The sequence below is a fragment of the Neomonachus schauinslandi genome, chromosome 16, assembly GCF_002201575.2.
Source record: "Neomonachus schauinslandi chromosome 16, ASM220157v2, whole genome shotgun sequence".
In the NCBI taxonomy this organism is placed as follows: Eukaryota; Metazoa; Chordata; class Mammalia; order Carnivora; family Phocidae; genus Neomonachus; species Neomonachus schauinslandi.
In genome coordinates, this window is record NC_058418.1 from 42,872,736 (window position 1) to 42,896,959 (window position 24,224).

The window sequence follows — 24,224 nt, forward strand, 5'->3', positions numbered from 1 at the left end:
GGCTCTCTGCTCCGCGGAAAGCCTGCTTCTCCCTCTCCCACTCCCCCTGCTTGTGTTCCCTTTCTCGCTGTGTCTTTCTCTGTCAAATAAATGACTAAAATCTTTAAAAAAAAAAAATTGATTTCCTATCTGTAAAGCCCAGCTTATAAAGATTTTATATGCTAAGGTCTTTAATTATTTAATCACAAATAAAAATACTCTGAAAAATTACACTTCTAAGAAAGATTTTTAGAGTAAATCTAATTTCCCAATAAAAATTGGATCACTGATTTTTTTATTATAATTTTTTCAGAAAAATTATCCTGAGAAAGATATCCAAAAGAATATGTATGCTACATGTACTTTTAATTGTTTTATTAAGGCCTTTTGTTTATTTATTTATTTTTTTTTTTGCTACTCCCACTTTTCTTTTGCTTTGCAAGTCTGATTAGAAGATAATGATAGTTAATCTTGTAGCTTTAAAATTTGTTTTGAGTGCGCCTGGGTGGCTCAGTTGGGTAAGCGACTGCCTTCGGCTCAGGTCATGATCCTGGAGTCCCGGGATCGAGTCCCGCATCGGGCTCCCTGCTCAGCGGGGAGTCTGCTTCTCCCTCTGACCCTCCCCCCTCTCATGCTCTCTCTCTCTATCTCATTCTCTCTCTCAGATAAATAAATAAAATCTTTAAAAAGAAAATGTTAAAATTTGTTTTGACTGAAGAACAATGTGAAAGGTTATAATGACATCAGCTATTCTCTTACCTGTTATTCCTGGCTTATTATGTTCAGTCTTCCTCCCCTCCTCCTACCACACATATGCATTTTTTGTTTTTGCACTGTATAGTTAAATTTTACTACAAAATTTTGAGATAGTTTGCTTATGGAATGTATCTTCCCTTAGGCTATATATTGTCAGTAAGATAATCAGTTGTTTTTAATGTACTGCCTATACTGTTTCTTCCTTTATCTTAGATGACTTTTGTAGAAAAAAACTCTTTTTGATATTTTTTCCACGTTGTGCTTTGACTTCTCAGAACATTGGAAAACCAAAAAGGAAGTGGAGTAAAGAAGAGCCCTATGTTGTGTGGACAGTATCCTGTTAAAAGTGAGGGAAAGGAGTTGAAGATAGTTGTACAGCCTGAGACCCAGCATAGAGCTCGGTACCTGACTGAGGGTAGCCGTGGCTCAGTAAAGGATAGAACACAGCAAGGCTTTCCTACAGTAAAGGTACTGATTTTATTTAGCAATATACAAAGAATTTCTCCAGTTTTGTTTTTATTTTATTTTTTTAAAGATTTTATTTATTTATTTATTTGAGAGAAAGAGAGAGAGAGAAACAGCATGAGAGGGGAGAGGGTCAGAGGGAGAAGCAGGCTCCCCGCCGACCCGGGAGCCCAATGCGGGATTCGATCCCAGGACTCCGGGACCATGACCCGAGCCTAAGGCAGTCGCTCAACCAACTGAGCCACCCAGGTGCCTCCAGTTTTGTTTTTAACCAGCAAAAGCTGCCTACAATAGAATGGTAGAATTGCTAGGTGTATATAATGGAAATTAAAGCAAAACTGAATCCTAAGCCCGATAATTGTTACTTTGATGTCATTTGAATTTTAGCTTAGATGAAAGAGGAGGTGAGAATGTATTCTGATAAATATCTGGAAATCATGAATTATGTTCTCCTTATATTTGATATAGGTAGCAACTGTATTTATTTCTTCCCAAACTTAATATTTAAGAAGAAATTTTAAAGTGAATTAAAAAAATATTATAGAAATTACTATGAACTTGGAAAATAAGGTTTTTGAGATGGCCAAAGAAATCAGGACTGTTCATCTCAGAAAAGAATGGATTGATAAATAATTTAAGTCTTCAGTTTAAGAAATAGGATATCAACTGAATCTTCATCTTTTCATAATTTAGACTAAATGAAAAAAGGGGGCTTAAATTTCAGTACCTGGGAAACTTTGTTAGAAAGAGTATTTCTCTTTGAAGACAAACCAAAAAAGAGTTGGGTTGGGGATATTTAATAAGTGTTTCTGCCCCTTATAAAACATCAAACAGGGAGGAATTTTGGCTAGTCACATGGTAAATTCTTGTTAAATACAGTTTGTGAAAATGTGTTAGTCGAGTAGTATTCAATTGGACTGCCTTTCATTTTAAATTTTAATGAAATAATGGTGGAATCTTGGGATCAGGAAACCTATCCGTGGCTATTTATAAGGTTGGTTAATAATAGTCAACAACATCATTCCTTATCCCTCTGCTACTCATCACACCAACCCATCCTCAGTCCCCCAAACTCAGGACAAATAATAGGTAAATAAGAAATTTCAGTTTTGCTTTTTGTAAATATTTGTCTAACCGTACATGTTGATAGTTTGGTCAGTATTTTTAACCCAATTGCTCTAACTTTAAGTTATGCTTTGTTTAAGTACTCTTTGGCCAGAAGTGTTATTAGATTGTCTAACTATGATAGGGAGTGAATTGACTGACCTCAAAAGTTTATTTATTCATTCATTCAACAAATATGCACCCCTTTAAGTGCCAGACACTGTTCTAGGTACTGCTAATGGTTTCGGTAGATTGGTTTATTTATCTGCTTATTTCCCTCATTTTGATACTTTTTCACAGATGTAGCTATACTGGGTTAGAAAAGATGTATGAATTTTTTAAAGCCCTTTGGTATACATTGTACAAGTTATTTTGTGATTTTATGCATTCTATATTAGCAGCTTCAGGGTTTATCTGTAAACCTGAACAAAAATCTGCATTGGAAACATTTGTTCCCAAATGCTGTTTTAAATATTTATTTATTCTTCAGCATACAAATTATAACTTATGAAGGCTTGTTAGAGACCTGTAAGAACCCATAGATCCTGGTCTGAAATACCAGTTTTCAAACCATGCTTTGGCCCAGGATTTCATGATGTTGTGTGTGTGTGTGTGTGTGTATCTAATCTATGCAAATGAGCTCCATTTCCCTTTTATTTATATAGGTGCCCTTCACTTTCCTATTTAAATAGCTTTAAAAGAGTAAAAAATTCACTATGTGTATTCATTTGATGATGATGATAATGATGCCACTAACACCATTTAGTGAATTTTCCATTAGTGGTGGTGGTAAATTTTGAACAACCCACATGCTTTGGCAGTCCAGAAATTTATAAATACCTAAAGGACTGTGTATTCATTTGCATCTGGTTGTACAAATTAATTATAAATGGTAATTTATCATTAAACATAAAATTTTAATCAAAGTGTGATTATTACAGAATTAAAACATTTCGTACAGAAACTTAGCCATTTCTCCTTTTTATGAAAATATTGTACTTTTGTTTTTCTTGAGGATTTAAATGATTTCTTTATTGTTATCCAGTTATAAATATAGGACTTGGTCTTAAGTGTTTGATTTGACAATCAGATTATTTGAAAGGCTAATTAGTGTTTATGTTCCATGTTATCTCACTCCAGCTGGAAGGCCATAATGAGCCAGTAGTGCTGCAAGTGTTTGTGGGTAATGACTCTGGTCGAGTGAAACCACATGGATTTTATCAGGCCTGCAGGGTAACTGGGCGAAATACAACTCCCTGTAAAGAAGTGGACATTGAAGGCACTACTGTTATAGAAGTTGGTCTTGATCCAAGCAACAACATGACACTGGCGTAAGTACTTAGTATAAAAAATTTTTCAGTATACATTGCACTTTTGCAGTGGGCTCAAAAAAATTTTGGTTTCTAATGTAAAAAAAGAAGATTTTGAGTATTTTATTTAAATGTTTTAAACATTACAAATACAAAAATAGATTATTGCAGAATGGTATAATGGGTTAAAATGAACTCTTTTGCCCTTTGCCATGGAATTCCCATGATGAAAGGCAAGGAAATAAAAGCCAAGTGGAATGCTGGCTTTTTTGAAAATAATATGGATTTACTTGTTGGAATTAATAAAAGTAATGTTAAAAAATAAAAATTACAAACAATTTGATTTGCTCTCCTAAATTCTGCTTTTCTTTTTTTTTTTTTCTAAATTCTGCTTTCTTAGTGTTTGCATTAGAAACTCTTTGACGGAGACCATTCATGGTACCTTGACCCATTTTAATGTGAAAAAGCATATTGTTGTTCTAAATTCACCTTCTGTTTCTATTTTCCTATATTAAAAAAAAGTATGTTCTGGGACTATGTTTTTTTCATCTTATGCATTTTCAATGCCTAAAATGTATTAGAAATATTAATGATTTAAATTTAGAATTTTTTCCCTTAAGCCTTTTGTTAAGGTCCTTTAATCCTAAAGTTAAACCATAACAGCAGCAAACATATTGAAAAGGGATAGACTTATGTTGTAATTATTTATATTTAGTTTTGAGTTTCCTTTTGAAAGCCGTTTTGAATAGGTTAGTAAGAGGTTAATTGGAAGGGGAAATTTTGAAAAATATTTAGTAAAGACTTGTTTTTTAACTTTTGAAAATTATAAAAATAAATGTATATAGTGGAAGAAAGAAAAGAGTTACTGATTATAAAAATAGTGCTTATTCATTATAAGTTGAAAATACAGAACAATGAAAAATAATAAAGAAAAATGAATAATAATAATAAAAAACTAAAAACATACCTCTCAAAAGCCAACTTCCCAGAAATAACCGCTATTTTTTTTTGAGAGAGAGAAACAGTGAGTGAGAGAGAGAGCACACAAGCTGGAGGAGAGGCTGCGGGAGAAGGAGAAGTAGGCTTCACTCTGAGCAGAGAGACCCATGCGGGGCTCGATCCCAGGGTCCTGGGATCATGACCTGAGCTGAAGGCAGATGCTTAACCAATTAGCCACCCAGGAGCCCAATAACCACTATTTTGATACATATCTTTCCATCCTTTTTTTCTGGTAACATTGAAATAATACTGTACCCACTGTTTTGTGACCTTGCTTTCACTTACCATCAGCATTTTCCTTATAGTAAATCTTATTTTATAGTATATATTTTAATGGCTATATAGTGTTCCATTCTTTTGGAGACAGTTCTTAGTTCTGTTTTGTTTTGTTTTCTAAGTAAAATTCATTCCTTCTATTTTAATATATGAATTAGCTGCAAAAATAGAGGATACATTTATTTTTTTAAAAATGGCAGTTGGGGTGCCTGACTGGCTCTTGATCTCAGCGTTGTGAGTTTGAGCCCAACGTTGGGTAGAGAGCATACTTTTAAAAAAATAAAATAAGGGGCGCCTGGGTGGCTCAGCCCATTAAGTGTCTGCCTTCGGCTCAGGTCATGATCTCAGGGTCCAGGGATTGAGCCCTGCATTGGGCTTCCTGCTCAGTGGGGAGTCTGCTTCTCCCTCTACCTCTACCTCTCCCCTGCTCGTTCTCTCTCTCTCTCCAATAAATAAAATCTTTAAAAGAAAATAAAACAGAAAAAATAAACTAAAATTTAAAAATGTCAAAAGTATCTCCTGTAAACCATTACTTATGTTCAGATTTTGAAATAGTGATTTTACTTTACTATTTTTTCCACTATTATTATAAATGAAAAATTGACAAGATTAAGAATTATGAATATTCAGAATTCACCCTTCTGTACTTTTTGAATTTTGAACCTTATGATTGTATTACATTTTCAAAAAATTAATAATTAGCAAAAAAAAATTTTTAAAGAAACTTATTTGGGGCACCTGGGTGGCTCAGTCAGTTAAGCCTACAACTCTTGATTTCAGCTCAGGTCCTGATCTCAGGGATGTAAGGTCGAGCCCCTGTCAGACTCCACACTGCACATGAAACTTGCTTAAGATTCTCTCTTTCTCCCTCTGCCCCTCCCCCCCTAAAAAAAAGAGACGTATTTGGTTAAGAATATTGTACTATTTATACAACAGAAAATATCAGTTAATGTCTTTTTTTGTGTGTGTTAGGGTGGACTGCGTAGGGATATTGAAATTGAGGAATGCTGATGTTGAAGCCAGAATAGGAATTGCTGGTTCCAAGAAAAAAAGCACTCGTGCCAGATTGGTTTTTAGAGTTAATATCACAAGGAAAGATGGCTCCACTTTGACACTGCAGACACCCTCTTCTCCGATTTTATGTAGTAAGTAAGAAAATATATATTGGATTTTTTTCCTTTTCTGTTAATTTGCAGATATCTCTAAATTTCAGATGTATCATATGCTCTAGCTTGTGATCTTGCAAAACTTGAAACATTTTAAAAAGCTGTAGTCAAATTTTCTAGGCTAAAAGGTGGATAATATCAAATAATTTTCTAAAGATGTATAGCATTTGTAGTTCCCTATTATCATCACATACTAATTTTAAAAGTAATTTGAGGGGTTGCCTGGCTGGCTCAGTTGCTAGAGAATGCTACTCTTGATCTCAGGGTCATGAATTCAAGCCCCCCACATTGGGCGTGGAGCCTACTTAAAAATTTCTTTTTAATTTTGGAAAAAGTACTTTAGGGGCACCTGGGTGGCACAGTTGGTTAAGCTTCCAACTCTTGATAATCAGCTCAGGTCTTGATCCTCAGGGTCATGAGTTCAAGCCCCACTGTTGGGCTCCATGCTTAAAAAAAAAAAGAAAATGCACTCTGAATGGTTTACCTGAAGTAAATTGGAAAGCCAAAGGATTTTTTTGCTGCATCTTTATTGTGTGATAAATTGCTGTGATCCTAAGCCTATTTTCTATTAGAACAGAAGAAACACTAAGGTAAGCAGAACTTTGTAAATATACAGCTGTTGGAGTTCTGATTACAAATTACGGCATTAAATTATAGTGTTGGGAAGTGGGAAATGAAATTCTTATTTTGCTAATCTTGGCATAGAAAGTAAATGTGTGTGTATGTGTTTAGATTCAATCATGTTGTTGTATGTGTCTCACCATATATTCTGCTTTCCCTGTAAGTATTATTACAAGTAATAAATAGGAAAATTTTTTCCTTTATATGTCACTTAAGAAGATTTTCATTGAGTGTAATTTTCTTTGGCATTGTGTTTTTGTAATTTGTACCTGAATTCAGAAGAGCAAAAGAGACTCAGTTCCATTCAGTTGAATTTCCTTTGGGTTGTTTTCTGTATTATGACCTTGCTACCCCTACAGAACCTTTGTTATTGTATTTTAGTTTTGTCAAATTGTTCATCCTTTGTAAATCTTATTTTTCCCTTTCTTTTAATTCATCTTCGAAATGATTATGTAGCCATACTCTAGCTTAGCAAATGCTCTAATTTTTTTTTAAGTACTAAAATATCTTTCTGATGTCAAGAGAGCTCAATTGGATTTCTCTGTTTTTCATTATTATGACAAATTTGTGTTGATACTAGTATTTCCTTGGGCTATTTCTGGGTGATGTGCAATTATAAATAGACTGCTTTTACAAATCATAGATTCCATGTCCATTCTGTTGCATTTAGATAGGGACAAAATAAACAATCTGTAGATGGTTTATTGAGTTTTAAAGCTTTTCTAATTGGGGTGCTCCAATTCTGGATTTACTATAATTCACGGTATGTCCCAACTTGACTCTTAAAGGATGAATTTCCAATTTTAATGGTGTATTTGCAGTTCTTTTTTTAAGTGATCTAATACTTTGAGCATGACCATAGCCACTCTCTGAAGGCCAGAGCCAGGAGATGCTAGATAATTGAGATCATACTGCTTCGGCAGACACTGCGAATTGGTTGCCAGCTTTAATTATTTGTTCTTTCTTTCATTAGTGTGTTCAATCATTTCTTCATTTTCTTTTTCATTAAGTTATTATTAAAGTATAAATATAACTGGCTAAAGATGGTAGAAAATACAAAAGAACTGGAAAACATAATTTTCTGAAATTTTTCATCTGTAATTATTATCATTTGTTAATTATCACTCTTAATGATAATATTGTCCACATTGCAAAAAAGTGTATCTCTCTGGGAGGTGATGTGTGGGGTAGATTTGATGGCCCTAAGAAGCAATGGAAAGGATATATGGCCAATGATAAAAGTTAACATGCTTTGAACTCTGACTATATGCCAGGGATTTTGTTAAACACTGTAAGTTTTGTATCATTTAGTCCTCTCTGTTACCTTATATGGATTCCATTCTACAGTTGATGAAACGGAGACTTAGAGTTATTTACTCCCTCAAGGTCACATAGCTAGTAAATAGTAAGACTAGGATTCAGAGCCTCTGCTTTTAGCCACTATGCTATATTGTCATTATAATCACTTAAAGTTGCAGTGCTGAAACCAAGTTTAAACAATTCATTTCATCCTAGCCAAAGCCTCTGGGTGGTTAGGACTATGGTTACAGAAAGAGATTGTTAGTGAACTGTTTCCTCTACCTAGGAGATTTATTTGTGTAATTTAGACTTTTTATGAATTGAGAAAATGGGTCTCTGTTCATACTGGAAGATTTTACTTGAATACCTGTATTGTCCCTTCCATTTCCTTTTGTAGAAGTCATTTATTATGGAGGTGTAGGTTACTTATTTTTATTCCTTTAGTTGACTATTTGTCACTTTTCATCTGCTTAGAGAAACTGGATTAGATAAACATGATCAGTACTTTCTTTGAAAGAAAGGGTTACGAAAAACGATGTGGTCTTGCCATTTGTGACAACATAGGTGAATCTACAGGGTTTTATACTAAGTGAAACAAGTCAGAGAAAGACAAATACTGTATGATTTCACTTATATGTAGCATCTAAAAAAAAACAAATGTGAATAAACAAAAAGTAGAATAAGACCTATAAATACAGAGAACAAACTGATGGTAGCCAGGTTGCTGGGGGATGAGCAAAATGGGTGAAGGGGAGTGGAAGATACAAGCTTCCAGTTAGGGAATGAGAGAGAATAAAAGGTGCAATATAGGGAATATAGTCAGTGGTATTGTAATAGCATGGTGACAGATGGTAGCTATACTCCTGGTGAGCATAGCATAAGGTATAGAGTTGTTGAATCACTGTATTGTACACCTGTAACTAATGTAACATTGTATGTATGTCAATTATACTCAAAAAAATTATTTTTGAGGGCGCCTGAGTGGCTCAATCGTTGAGCGTCTGCCTTCGGCTCAGGTCATGATCCCAGGGTCCTGGGATCGAGCCCCACATCGGGCTCCCGGCTCAGCGGGGAGCCTGCTTCTCCCTCTCCCACTGCCTCTGCTTGTGTTCCCTCTTTCGCTGTGTCTCTCTCTGTCAAATAAATAAATAAAATCTTTAAAAAAAAATTATTTTTGAAAGAATAAAAAAATAAAGGGGTGCCTTGACAGTAGTAGTTCCCATACTTCTTTTAATTTGCAAATAAGTTTACATGATAGTTTTCATAGTTCTTTCTTTTTTTTTTTTTAAGATTTATTTATTTATTTATTTGACAGAGAGAGCACAAGCAGTTGGAGTAGCAGGTAGAGGGAGAGGGAGAAGCAGGCTCCCTGCTGAGCAAGGAGCCCAATGCGGGGCTCCATCCCAGGACCCTGGGATCATGACCTGAGCCGAAGGCAGTTGCTTAACCAACTGAGCCACCTAGGCGTCCCTTTATTTCTTATTAATGTTATTTTCATGGACTTTCATACAAACAGGTTTTTTTCCTGTAAAAAAAAAAACTAGCTTAAAATATTTCTAATAGTAATTTCTATGAATATCAATTACATCTAATCCTTTAGGCAAGAATCTAAACTTCCGTTTTTAAAAATATTTATTTAAGTAATTTCTACCCCCCAACTTCGGGCTTAAAGTTAAGACCCTGAGATCAAGAGTCACATGCTCTTCTCCCTGAGCCAGCCAACCACCCCTAAGCCTCCTGATCTGTACATTGCTAGTGTATCAGTGATTTGATTTTTTGAAAACCTGTCATTGTATGTAATGAATGTCATTCTTTGTTCAGAATATAATTTTAATTTGATCTTCATGGGTTTTCATTAAATACACTACCTAGCAGTCTATAGATTGATCAATCTTTTTTTATTGTGTAACTGACAACAAAATGAAATCTTTTAAAATTTTTATTACTTTTTAGGGGCACCTGGGTGGCTCAGTCATTAAGCATCTGCCTTCGGCTCAGGTCATGATCCTGGAGTCCCAGGATCGAGTCCCACATCGGGCTCCCTGCTCAGCAGGGAGTCTGCTTCTCCCTCTGACCCTCTTCCCTCTCATGCTCTCTGTCTCTCATTCTTTCTCTCGCAAATAAAAAATCTTAAAAAAAAGAAATTTTAGGGCGCCTGGGTGGCTCAGTTGGTTAAGCGACTGCCTTCGGCTCAGGTCATGATCCTGGAGTCCCTGGATCGAGTCCCGCATCGGGCTCCCTGCTCGGCAGGGAGTCTGCTTTGCCCTCTGACCCTATCCCCTCTCGTGTGTTCTCTCTCTCTCATTCTCTCTCTCTCAAATAAATAAAATCTTTAAAAAAAAAAAAAGAAAGAAGAAAAAAAGAAATTTTATTACTTTTTAATTACTTTTGTTTAAATATTAAACTAGATGTACAGGAAAAGGCATTAACTTCAATATTTTCATAGTATTATTTTATCCCTGTCTTATACTCTGTGGTTTATAAAGTGCTTTTATGTATGCTGAGGTCTTAGGAAGTTAATAAATAAATGTTTCCCTTGTAATTGGAGTTAGACACATAGGAGTTAGAGAAATTGAGATGATAATGCCAACTTGACTACTGATGAAACTGTTCAAAAGAGGACTTTTTCATCTCAGAGTAGGATACATCTATCCACCCAGTCAGAGCAGCCTTCTACAATTGCAGGCCTCTTATCAACAGGCACAAACCATCTAAAACGTATGCTTTGTGCATGTAGGCAGTTGCAGAAGAGGGAGGAAAGAAGACTGGACTAATCATGCCCAACCCCTGGTTCCAAATCCTCTGTAGTTAAGTCATTCCTCCTCTCTAGTGAGTATTAATCGAATGGAGTTTCCTATTAATAGTAGTACTACAGGGGGTGCCTGGGTGGCTCAGTCGTTAAGCGTCTGCCTTCGGCTCAGGTCATGACCCAGGGTCCTGGGATCGAGCCCTGCATCAGGCTCCCTCTCCACTGGAAGCCTGCTTCTCCCTCTCCCACTCCCCCTGCTTGTGTTCCCTCTCTCGCTGTCTCTCTCTCTGTCAAATAGTACTACATTATCCAATTTGATCTTGACAACAAGTCTGTTATTAATAAAGTAGAAATGATTGGTTTCACTTTAATAGAATAGGGACAAACTGTTGAGAGTAGGAAATGATAGATAAGAGATAATCTGATTTTTTTTGTTCATTGTTTTGAGCTGATATCTACTATAAAATATAGGAAAGAGTTAATTTTTATCAACTTTAATAGTGGATATACTTTTTAAGTTGTATAGCTTATAATTAGGGTTTTGGCATATAGGCATCTAATTATCTTAAATTCACATACAATTAGGTTCATGCTTTCTGTCCTATAATAGCTTCTTTTTTTCTTTTATAATAGTTTACTGAGATATAATTTGCAAACCATGCAATTAAGCCTTTTAACGTGTACAGTTTTATCATATTCACAAAATTGTATGACCATCACCGTTATCTAATTTTAGAACATTTTTATTGCCACCAAAAAAGGAAACCCTGTACCTCTTAGCAGTCACTCTCCATTCCCCCGTTATCCGCGAGCCTGGAAACCACTATTCTATTTTCTGTCTCTATGCATTTGCCTATTCTGGACATTTCATATAAATGAGATCATATAATAGGGGCACCTGGGTGGCTCAGTTGGTTGAGCGGCTGCCTTTGGCTCAGGTCATGATCTCAGGGTCCTGGTCTCCCTGCTCAATAGGGAGTCTGCTTCTCCCTCTCCCTCTTCCCCTCCCTCCCTCTATCTCTCCCTCTCTAAATATATATGTGTGTGTGTGTATATATATATATATATATATACACATACACTGAAGAAGTGGTAAGATTTGAAGTTAGTAGAGCTAGGAAGATCTGTTTTATAGGAACTTGTGTGTTGAGCTAAAGAATTTGAATTTTAACCTGACCACTTTAGGAAGCGTGAGGCTTGCACTTAGGCTTTAGAGTGTGGGGATATGAGGGAGGAGGAAAAGTAAACATATAAATAATACACAGCGAAACAAAGGGCCCAAAAAATATTTTTATTTAAAAAATTTTAAATGTTTGTTCCATTATGGGTTCCTGGTTTATGTTTATTTCCATGAGTATAACCTTTATGACAGGTTTGAGTAATTGGAATAGAAAGAGAGGTAAAAAGGAAATAGGTTAGTAAGAAGGGTTAGAATTGGAATGGGAGGTAGAAGGAAACAGGAAGATGAGAGGGAGGTAGAAGAGGAAGAGGGACCAAAAGGTGATAGAGGTGGAAGGGAGGAGAGGAAACAGACATTTGATCTTCCAACTAGAGACACTCAGTGGAAAGAAGGCCTATTGCCAGAATTCATGTTGTGCTTTATGACATTGAAAAAGAAGGTCTGCTTTTACTTGCTGGTTTAACAGTGACCATTGGATCCATTATCTGTTTTTGTTTGTTTGTTTTTAAGGGGATGGAAGAATTATCCCCTTTTATATTCTTGACCTATTTCTATTTCTCCAGACAATACAGGTATACATGTTTTTTGTTTTGTTTTGTTTTGGTATATTGTATATATTATTTGGTGATACTATATCAAATTAAGAATATCAATTTTCATACTTTTTTAGTATCTACCCTCCTATGCTAATTTTTTAAATATAACAAAATTAATTATAGCTTTCTTCACAATAATGTATATTGGATTAAATCTGACTGAATTTAACAAGTTTCTACTTCCCTTATTTCTCTCTATCCCACAACTTCAGGAAAAGGATAATATCATTGAATAAACTTCCCTTCTCTTCACAGACATTATTAAAAAGCTTTACTAATGGGGCACCTGGGTGGCTCAGTCGTTAAGCGTCTGCCTTCGGCTCAGGTCATGATCCCAGGGTCCTGGGATTGAGCCCCACATCAGGCTCCCTGCTCAGCAGGAAGCCTGCTTCTCCCTCTCCCACTCCCCCTGCTTGTGTTCCCTCTCTCACTGTGTCTCTCTCTGTCAAATAAATAAATAAAATCTTTAAAAAAAAAAAAAGCTTTACTAATTCTTTTGGCATGCTGTTATTTTTCAGTACTCAGATATTCATTAATTTTTTTCAACTTTATTTTTGAGCTCCTATTTGAAAAGCATCTAGAAGCACATTGTTTTTATAATACCAGAAAAGTGGCTGCTTTTTTTTGTGTTAAAATTTTAAAGCAGTATGATCACTTTCAAGAGCTGGCTTACTAATTACTTAAAGATAAAAATAAAATAGTTAATGCTTAAATAATACTGACTTTAGTTCTGTTTAGTATGGTGTCTGGGCTGTTAGGTAACCATTAAACTTTTTAATAGAAAAGACCTTTTAAGGTCAAAAGTTAAAAGTTAAATTATCTTGAACAGTAACAGACTAGGTCTTTGTGTAATGTAAGTACAGATATATAGAAGATATATACACATTGTACCTTCAGAGGAGCCTCATTTGGCCATCATATGCTCTTAATACATAAAAGGAAAAAATGAGATGGGGAAAAAAAAGTTTTGATAAGCATCAGTGGAATGGAATTTCCACATAGTATTTGGAAATGGGGGGAAAGTTTGTATACTTTCCATTCATTTCGTTAATACAATATATCCATATAATTTTCACCTCTTAATTGTTTTCTAATCAAAATAATATTTACTGGGGCTCCTGGCTGGCTCAGTCAGTGGAGCATACAACTCTTGATCTTGGGGTTATGAGTTCGAGCCCCATGTTGAGTGTAGAGATTACTTAAAAAATATTTTTAAAAAATTTACTGTGTTTTTCTTGAACATCCTTTAAAAACAGCTGTCTAGTTCCAGTGTTACTCTAAAAAGCTATAAATAAGTTCAGTTAATTCTTCATTTAAAAAGGGCATATAATTGCCAGTATTTGACCAATAACTGTTTCCATTCTCTTCATACTTTAACCCTGTTAATGGGTTCAAACCAGTGTATATGGGTATACATTCACCATTTCTTTTAAACTCTTAGACATTGCTGAAAGTGTCATTTGCCATTTAAATATTTAATAAGGACAGGATACTTGTTTATATCAGTAAGTGAGGCTAAATGATGCTGCAGTAACAAAAAAAAAAAAACTTAGTGGCACTCAACAACAGTTCTATTTCTCCCTCACTTTATGATAATATTGGCTGTGGTTTGGAAGCAGGTCCATTCTCTTCACTCTGGGATCCAGGCTGAAGAAGCTGCCCTTATCTAGGACATTGCCATTTTTGTAGTAGAGAGAAAAAAGGAAATAGTGGAACCATGTGAAAAGCTATTCCTTGGAACTGGCATATTATTTCAGTTCACATTTCATTATACAAACAAGTCACATGGCCAGTCCTGATGTGAGTGGAGCAATAATTACAGCCTTTCCACAAGGAAGAACCTAGGAAAAGAGGGGCAGTGAATATTTTGACAATAAAAACTTCCTATATGGTATTATTATAAAGATAAAATTAACTATTTAAATATATAAGTGTCTATGGAGAAAAAAGTTAAACTTCTCCTAAAGTTTAGTGGACTCTCTTATTAATTTAGAAGTCGGTGAGTTATACAGCCAAATTTAAGTTTACCTTTGCAGTGCTTATGTTGTGAGTGTTTACTAAAACAACGGATAGTGTAATCTCTGTCAAAGTGCTTAACCTCTTGGGGTGCAGTTTTTTGAGTACTTAAAAGGTATTTATTTGCATACACCAGCATCTCAGTATTTTGGTGAAAAACTAGTCCTTAAGTGTCAATAAGGAAGAATGTTTTTGGAGTCAAATATATTGGGGAACCTATATACTGTATTCACTTCTTGGATATTTATGGTGTTTATCAGAATATTAAATACTTGGTGAAATCCTTTTGTTCATTTAGCTTTGCTTTAATCCTTATTTCCCAGATTTACTTGACTTAGGAATCTGTTTTGCTAAGCAATACCTATTAAATTTTCTTAAGGAAGTCCTGGCATGAGAAAGTTGGTAGGCTAATTATAATTTATTCATTAGATGTGTGCCCTCGGTACTTTACAGCTTCTTTGTTTATTTTAGTAGTGGTTACTTAGTCTTTATGCACTAGTTTTTCAGTTATTTTTTAACCTCATGTTATCCTAGTTCAGGGAGATCCTCTGGTAGAAAAAACTATTCTGAATTGGATTCAGTCTGTTTTTAGTTGTTCTTTTGGTATATGGGGCCTCTGAGTCCTGGGTGTAGATCCTTAAAGAAGCCCTCAGTACCACGCAGAGGAGATACTGCCTCAGAAGTCTAGTAATCGCAAAAGCATAGCTGACATTTTTGAGGTTAGGATTGTGGGACAAGCTTGTTTTTTAAACAGAATTTTTTTAAAATATGAGTAAGACAGAATTTTTAAAAAAATATTATTAAAACTAAATGCACATTTTAAAATTTGTTTATTAATTCACATAACTATAAAACAAAGATGACATATAATAAATTAAAACCTCATCTTTGACATTAATCCATCCCTACAAAATCTCATCAGAGTTATTAAAAATTAATGTGGATTTTCCTGGATTTTTCTCTGTTAGGGTGAAAGTTAAGTTGCAGAGTAAAGGCAGTCAAATTCAGGGGTCAAAAAAGACAACTTCTAGAACTGATTTTAGAAAAGAAGTAAGTGTTGGTGGTTCTTTTTATGGAATGCTTATGTGTACCCACAGCTCAGCCAGCAGGAGTGCCAGAAATCTTAAAGAAAAGCTTGCATAGCTGTTCGGTGAAAGGAGAGGAAGAAGTATTTTTAATCGGCAAGAACTTTCTGAAAGGAACTAAAGTTATTTTCCAAGAAAATGTTTCTGGTAAGTAGGCATAATATTGGTATGGAGATTTTCGCATGTTCTACTTTGTTATAAAGATATAATAATAGCTACAGAGTAAAAAAAGTTGCAAAATTTTAGTAAATTACTGTTTTTATTTCAATCAGATGAAAACTCTTGGAAGTCAGAAGCTGAAATTGACATGGAATTATTTCATCAGGTATAATTTAAGCCTTTTTGTAGTTTAATTATTTACTGTCTGAGAAATTCAGTTTTGTTCTGAAATTTTCCTGAATCAACAGATTAAATTTCTTCTTTATGTGGGATTCATATAAATCATTTAAGTTTCTTTCTCGAATTTCTGTAACTGAAAATTCCACTGGTGCTAGAAATGACAGTTCTCTATTTTTAAAAGTTAGAAGCATTAGTAAATTATCATTGTTAATAAATGAGACATTTATTTCCTAATATTTGTTTTTTTCTGAGGATTTGGATTATCCTAGCCTACCATTTAGTTAAATCAAAGGGAAACTTATTTATTGAGTACCTGCTGTGTCAGGTGTTTTATGTTTGTTACCTTTCACAGAGGCACTGTTTGTTAAACTTATATTAAGAGTCTGTATTTGTAGGACCTCACCATATATTGTTTTCAAAATGACAAGGAAAAAGAGCTTGAAAACAAGGATAAAAAACTGGCTTAAGAATTAGAATGTAGAACAAATAGTACCAAATTTACAGAAGTTGAGACCAGCAGAAAAGAAGGACAAATTTATGAACAAATCAGATAGAAGGCATATGCAGAAGAGTAGCGTATATAGTTATAGATCGTGGAGAAAGAACAGCTTGCAGCAAAGCAGGGACAAACTAATGTGTAAAATACCCAAAGCCTAAAATTTACCATTAAATGCTGATGGGAGTAGAAAGAGCACATGAAAACAAGCAGAGAGATGGAAGAGGCAAAAATTAGAGACTGGCCAATTTATCAAAAAAGTTTTTAATTTTTAGTTTTTAAATTTTTTTATTCCTTTGTATTTTTTAAAAAATAAAATTTAAAATATGTATCCAATAAAATACATTGCCAAACTCAAAGCTGAGGGCACAGTGTTCCCTCATTTCAGATAGAAGCCACAAGTTCAGGTATCTCCTGACCACTCTCAGTTTTCAACAGTTGGCTTCAAATTTAGGGTTTCCCACTCCCCACTGAGATTTGCTAGAATAACTCACAGGACTCAGGAAACACAATATTTAATTTCAGTTTTATTATAGCAAAAGGCCGCAAACCAGAACCAGCCAAAGGGAAAGGCAGACACATAGAGCAAGGTCCGGGAGGTCCCAAAGGTGAAGCTTTTGTTGTCCTCAGGATGCCTTACATCTCAGCACATCCATGTGTGACAATATACAAAGTATTATCAATCAGGAAACTCACCCAAGCCATTGGTGTCCAGAGTTTTTGTTGGGGCTCAGCCACATAATGCTCATGCAGCTCACCTGTAGTCTCCAGTTCCATCAGAGGTTGAAACTGATAGGACATTTCAAAGTCCCCTTCATAAATTTGTCCAGTGGCCAAAGCCCCCAGTCAGAGATATTCATATCAGGCAGGAATTTCTAGGGTCTTAGAGATTACCTTTCAGTAGCCAAGGACAAAACTAGACCTTAGGGTAAAGTTAATTCTTCACAAAATAGTGTCCTATGAAGTGGAGCTTCTTACATACCTAGACAAATGCTATATAGAAAGTTTTCCTCTGGCTTTATGCTACTACATGCTGTGAAAAAGAGATAATAGGACATAACAGTCATTCCTTTGTCACATATACTGTTGGGCAATCTCTGTCTTAACTGAAGTTATAACACTTAATTTGTCACTAACAGTCTTTGTTAACTAAATAAGACAAGTCACTTTTGTGCCCCAGTTTTCTAATCTATAAATTTTTACTAAATTATTTGAGAGGTTCCTTCTAACTCTGACATTTTATGATTTCTTACATAACTTAATTGATCAGACCGTTCCCACTCCCCATGAACCAACAGTGGCTTTCTCTCGAGGACTCCCAGAGGTTAGGGGCAGTGTATTATGACTCTTCTGTGTTCCTCATAATATTAAGCACTTAATAGATACTCATGAAAAACTTGTTGGTTCATTTTATTCACGTGGAAGAAAATGAGGACTCTGGGGTCTGAGGTTCCTTATTCTTTTTGAGGGCACTTCAAACCCTGATTGCAACCAGGCTCTTACATGCCTATAGTTTTGGTCCTGACTGAAGCTTAATTTATCCTTACGTTTAATACTTCTATGTGTGCCATAAACATGTTTTGTTTTTTGATGAGTTGGTTACATTAATGTAAACTCCTTTGCTAGTAATATTCTTTTACAATTTCTCTTCCTTACCTTATCCTATGACTAGTTCTGGAGACTGAGAAACTTGCCCTATACATTATATAAAATATTAATAAGATAGCCCCAACAAATTATAGTCTTAACTTGCTGTTTCACATAGAACTTAATGTTAAGAAGTCTTTGTTTCTTCTCCTCCTCTTCCTTTTCATCTTCTGCCTCCCTCTTCTTCCTCCCCTTCTTCCTCTGACTTTTCCTCTCCCTCTTCCTCTCTCTTTCTTTCCTTCCTTTTTTCCTTCCTTCTTTACCTTTGAGGCATGGGGTAGTTAATATTCTTAAAACACTTTTTTTCAGGGTAGTTATGCCAGCTACAATAGATTAAAGAAGATTAATCATAAAAATAAGACATGGTGGAATGGAAAGGAATTAATGTCCTTATTTGGTGGCTATATCTAGAGGTCCTGGGGTTTTTGCAAGCAAGTATGTATAACAAACTAAAACATAATATGATCTTTCATTAAGTCTGTGGTTCTGCTGTTCATTTTTAAATTTTAATCTTTTTCAGAGAGCTTTGTCTTTTTTTTTCCTAAGGGACTTTCTGGGAAGTGTTTTAGAATGGGATCACAGTGGAGATATAAAGAACTGATCCAACAGATTATATTAAGGGAAAAAAAAACAAAAATTAAACATTTAGGGGTGCCTGGCTGGCTCAGTTGGTGGAGCATGTGACTCTTAATCTAAGGATTGTGGGTTTGAGCCTCTGTGTGGAGATTACTTAAAAAAAATAAAATCTATTAAAAAAAACAATTTAGAGGGAAGGGTACTCAGAAAACAAAGAGAAGAAATTGTAGTCCATAAAGAAATATCAGGCCTATACAGAAGAGCTGAAAGGACCTCTACAATATTAAAAAATGACCAAAAGATGGTGTAGTAGAAAAGACCATTTAAAGATAACTTTGCAAATTGCCATTATGAATAGCTGTGATAACTATTCATTTCCAACCCCAAAATGAACTCCTCAGGCATTAAACTTTTTTATTATTTAAAAATTTAAAAGTTGAGGGGTGCCTGGCTGGCTCAGTCAGAGGGGCATGTGAATCTTGATCTCGGGGTTGTGAGTTCAAGCCCCATGTTGTGTGTAAAGATTAAGAATGAATAAAACTTTAAAAACAGACTTAAAAATTGAGATTAATGAAGTCTGAGAAAACAGTTCTTTGTTTAGTATCTGTCTCTTCTATTCAAAGCCATAATATGTCTCAGGCACATGTATACCAAATGTGGTAAGCACAGGGTCATTATATCTATTCCCATTTTAACAATTTCAGATAAATTCTGTAGGAATTGCCTAGTAAATATATACAAAAGATATAGATCTTAAAGATCAATCTCTAAGAGATCTCCTTTACATATATATAGATATATATATATATAGTCTTTTTCTTTCTATGAATATGTGTATATATACATATAGTCTTAAAGTTAAGTTGGTTTTGAAAGAAAGCAAGAGTTTCACAGCTTGAAATATTGAGGTGATTTTAAAAAGGGAACTAAGAGCTAAAAATGGGTATATTCGATACTAAAGTATACAATTTGATTTGAGAATAACTTGTTTTATAAAACATAAAACAGGCATTAGTGTATCAAAAATACAGTTGTGTAGATTGTTATTTCTCAACCTTTAGTCTTCTGGGTTCTTTCTATTACATTCTTTAGAGGGAAAGAATAAAAAAGTAAGGAGAAGCTTTGGAGTTTTGGAGAAGATGGAATTTTTAATATAAATATGGAAAGAAAGTTCTTGAAAGAAATGCCAAAAGAGATCCTCAGAATTTTGGGGAACATCTAGACTAAACAAAGGCTTGAGAGTTTAGAGGTTATATATTTTCAAATGATTTTATTAGGAATTTTGTTTTGTTATGTGTCTCTAATTATTTATATGTATGTATATCCCCAACTGAAAAATGAATGTGGCAGTGATAAATTATCATTTAGGAGAATGAAAAATATCCAGCACCATTCCTTATAAGTTCTAAAAAAAATTATCTGCTGAAAAGGAGAAAATTGTTATTTTGATTCCAAGCAGATTTTTCTAAGAAATTAAAATTAAGATTGCTTCTATTTTTACCCTAGAGAACATTGAACCTGCTCCAAGGACCTCCCAACCCTTTGTATAATTTATCTGTATTGTGCTCCTAGCTTAATGGTAGTTAATTTCTCTTAATTTATTAAAATAGTATATAAAAACAACTTTGTATCACTATTCATAATTTACTTAGTTTTTAATTCAAATCACTTATAGAATTTCTAGATTCAGATTGAGGGAGTACGACGGAGTAGTATCAAAATAGGGTCATTTTGTTTTTTAAAGGTTTCATATTAGGTTTATTTAAATATGCTCTCCAAAGCAAGTGGAATAAAAGCTTTTAAATAAAATATGCATCAGACTTTTAGATACTAAATCTGTTACTGATTACCAAGAAACAAGATTTTATTCAGAAGAATAATTTCAATTACAGAATTTGCCAAGTAATTTTAAGACTGGGAGGATACTTCACAAGTCTATCCATTCAGCTGTCTCTTTAACTGTAGGTAGGACTGGTTTGTGACATGGTTACAGTGCTTAAACAAAAGAGTAACGTTAAGAGTAGACAGGATTTTAAAACTGTTTATTAGAAGTTGGATCAGTGCAAATACATTTTTTGATGACTTCATGTGCATTTGAATATGTGCTTTCAGATTTTTTCTCCAATATCTGTGAATACACATATGTATACATGTTTTTTCATCTGCCTAAAAAGTGATTTTTTTTTTTTTTTTTGAGATGGCTAACTTGCCTTAGGAGGCATAATGCCGTAAGTCAGAAGCTGTTTATTTATAATGTGACTATTTCAGAGAGTGTTTTAAACTGGCTTAGAAACAAATTTAAGTGCACAAAAATTGAAACCTTGACCTTGGTACCACTTGTCACTTGTTCTGTCAGCTGAGTCCACCAACTGTAGTCTAGCTAAATAAAAAATGTCATCAAACTCATGCCATCCTCATTTGTCAACATTGGCCTCCTGCTTGTCACATCCTCACCATAGAAACACATAATCACTGCCCCTTAATATTCCTTCCCATTACTAGGGAAGAAGAGCAAAACTCATATATGGTTCATGGTATCCTCCAAGAAGATGGAGTCCCCTTAAGTGAGTGCTGATGAAGCACTTATGAACTTTTTGCTCATGAGGATGCTTCTGCCACTCTCCCGACAAAAAATAACTTTGATTGCTAGGGTTTGGGTGCACTGAACTCTCTTTGACTTTAAATGAGAATTAAAGTGGTTAGGAAGCAGTTGTGAACTGCATTGCGAAGTACATCTCACAATTAATGTTTTACAAAACATATGATAACTGACATTGTGCTTGGTGGACATATTTTTTTTCTCAAAATTTATTCATTCTTTTATTCAACAAATACATTTGAGTATATTTGGTGTAAGGTGCTTAACAGTGGGTATAGAACAAAGAACAAAACATCCTAGGTTCTTATGGAGCTTAAATTCTTGTGATTGGAGAGAGACAAAAAACAAATACAGTAATTTCAAGTGGTGATAAATGCTATTTTGAAAATAAACAAGATTATGTGACCAGGTTGGGAAGGGGTGCTACTTTAAATAGGATGGTCATAGAAGGCCTCTCTGTGGAGGTTAACATTTTGAATAAGACCTGAAAATGGGTAAGGAACTAGCCATTTGAAGAGGTGAAAGAAGAATGTTCCAGTGGGAGAAACCAGCAAGTAATAATGACTGTGAGATAAAAAAAATGAATTTAGTGTGTTAAAAGAATGGAGTGAGAAGGTCATTGTGGCCAGAGTATAACAAGCCTGGGGGGAATGGAAAAGAGATACAGTTGACAGGAGAAGCACCTTGTAAGCCACTGTAAAACATTAAAAGCAATTTTAAGATTAATGTCCTGATGCCTATGAAACCTGATCTTTAAACTGCATTTTTTTCTAGTCAGACTTTTTGCACTTTACAGCTAACAGAAAATGTACTTAATTATAATTATTTCAAGATTTTAATTTAAATATTGCTCCTTTTTTAAATCTTGTTATTTCCTTTAAATTTAGAATCATCTTATTGTGAAGGTTCCCCCATATCACGACCAACATATAACTTTGCCAGTATCAGTGGGAATTTATGTAGTGACCAATGCTGGAAGATCTCATGATGTTCAGCCATTCACTTACACTCCAGACCCAGGTATGTCAAAATAAAAAATTCTGAGCTAAAATCAGTAATTAATTTCTAGTTCTTTGGAAGCATATTGAAGACCAGCCAACCAAGAAGAAAAAGTTGTGTGCTAAGATGAACTGATACTAAGGACATTATTTCCTAAGAAGATGGCCACCTGTTTTTACTCTTGCGTTAAGGGTATTATTTCTGCCTATGCTCTAATAGTAAAAAGAAAAACTAGGAATGCTCTGAAGTCCTACTCTTCAGAATTATATCATGCAGATTACTTCTTAGTAAGAATTACCATTCATTAAGTACCTCTTATTGTGGAAAGGTCAAAGCGACAACCTTGGGAAACTGTTAATAGTTTAGTCTGTGTCTGGCTTATAGGATGCATTTTGGGAGAGGTGAGAGATAAGCTTGGATTGATAAATGATAAAATCACAAATAGAGTTGCATGCATGTAACAGATTCTAATTTGTGTAATAGTCAAAAATATCAAAAGACTACTGGATTTTAATAAATATTTTAAATATAATTTCAAGCATCTAGGTAAAGTAGTTACTTCAGAAACCAAAGCAATAAGAATACTTGAAATGTTTATAAGTTTAAAAGATCTCTGGGTAAGAGGTATCTTAAGAATTTTTTGCCTAGGGTGCCTGGGTGGCTCAGTTGGTTAAGCAACTGCCTTTGGCTCAGGTCATGATCCTGGAGTCCTAGGATCAAGTCCCACATCGGGCTCCCGGCTCAGTGGGGAGCCTGCTTCTCCCTCTGACCCTCTCCCCTCTCATGCTGTTTCTCTCTCTCCCTCTCTCTCAAATTAATAAATAAAGTCTTTAAATTTAAATAAAAAATCTGTTTAAAAAAAAAGAGGGGCGCCTGGGTGGCTCAGTCATTAAGCGTCTGCCTTCGCCTCAGGTCATGATCCCAGAGTCCTGGGATCAAGCCCTGCATCCGGCTCTTTGCTCCGCGGGAAGCCTGCTTCTCTCTCTCCCACTCCCCCTGCTTGTGTTCCCTCCCTCTCCCGCTGTGTCTCTGTCAAATAAATAAATAAATTCTTTAAAAAAAAAAAAAAAGATTCTCTCTTTCCCTCTCCATCTGCCCTTCCCCACATCCCCGCTCACACACTCTTTCTCTCTCTCTAAAAAAAAAACAGGAAAAAAAGAATTTTTTGCCTACATTCATTTAGTTGCCTGGAGAAGAAAAGCCTTTTCCTGGCAAAAGTAGGGAGAACATTTTGGAAAATGAAATTCTTCACCTATTCCACTGACCTAGGCTTAGTTTCTGTCATGTTTACCACTAGTTCAGTTCATTCCAGTCTCAGGCATACTTCAGAACTAGCAGTTCTTCCATGTTTTTAAGCTTATCATTTATGTTATTCCCAAATAGTTCAGGATTCAGTGAGGTACAAAGTGAATAATGGTGGCCAGGGGAAAAAAAGCCCTGGCAAGAAAAAGCGATGGAAACAGTAGCTAAGACAGAGTTATATCAAGTCCTCATAATTACTTTCTATCACTTAATGTATCTCTCCCCTTTTTAATTTTTTTCTTTTTTTTGTTTTTTAAAGATTTTATTTATTTATTTGACAGAGAGACTAAAAACGAGGGAACACAAGCAGGGGGAGTGGGAAAGGAAGAAGCAGGCTTCCTGCTGAGCAAGGAGCCCAATACTGGACTTGATCCCAGGACCCTGGGATCATGATCTGAGCCGAAGGCAGACGCTTAACGACTGAACCACCCAGGCACCCCTCTCCCCTTTTTAAAAAATCATGTCTGAATTTCACAGCATTTGCTCATTATCCACCAGTTTGCTACAAAAGTATGCCACCGTATATAGTATTAATGAAATTAATATTTGTTTCAGAATAAAAGATCAGCAGTAAAATTTTCAGACAGGAAAAGGCAAAGTTTAGAAATGATACACTGGTTTCAACAAAAATAGGAAAGAGAAGATACTCAAAGACCAAATATTTG

The 24,224-nt window shown here is 34.9% G+C and overlaps 1 protein-coding gene across 4 annotated transcripts in view; it reads left to right on the forward strand.

Moving 5' to 3' along the window:
- Positions 1–24,224, forward strand: part of NFAT5 (nuclear factor of activated T cells 5) — a 121,909-nt gene that overhangs the window by 73,713 nt on the left and 23,972 nt on the right. For all 4 annotated transcript variants that reach the window (XM_021705723.2, XM_044922279.1, XM_021705724.2 and 1 more), the window contains 6 exons: positions 1,011–1,203; positions 3,445–3,635; positions 5,862–6,034; positions 15,614–15,748; positions 15,874–15,926; positions 22,146–22,278. In XM_021705723.2, the coding sequence (XP_021561398.1) occupies positions 1,011–1,203; positions 3,445–3,635; positions 5,862–6,034; positions 15,614–15,748; positions 15,874–15,926; positions 22,146–22,278 (878 nt within the window). The remainder of the gene's footprint in view (positions 1–1,010; positions 1,204–3,444; positions 3,636–5,861; positions 6,035–15,613; positions 15,749–15,873; positions 15,927–22,145; positions 22,279–24,224) is intronic.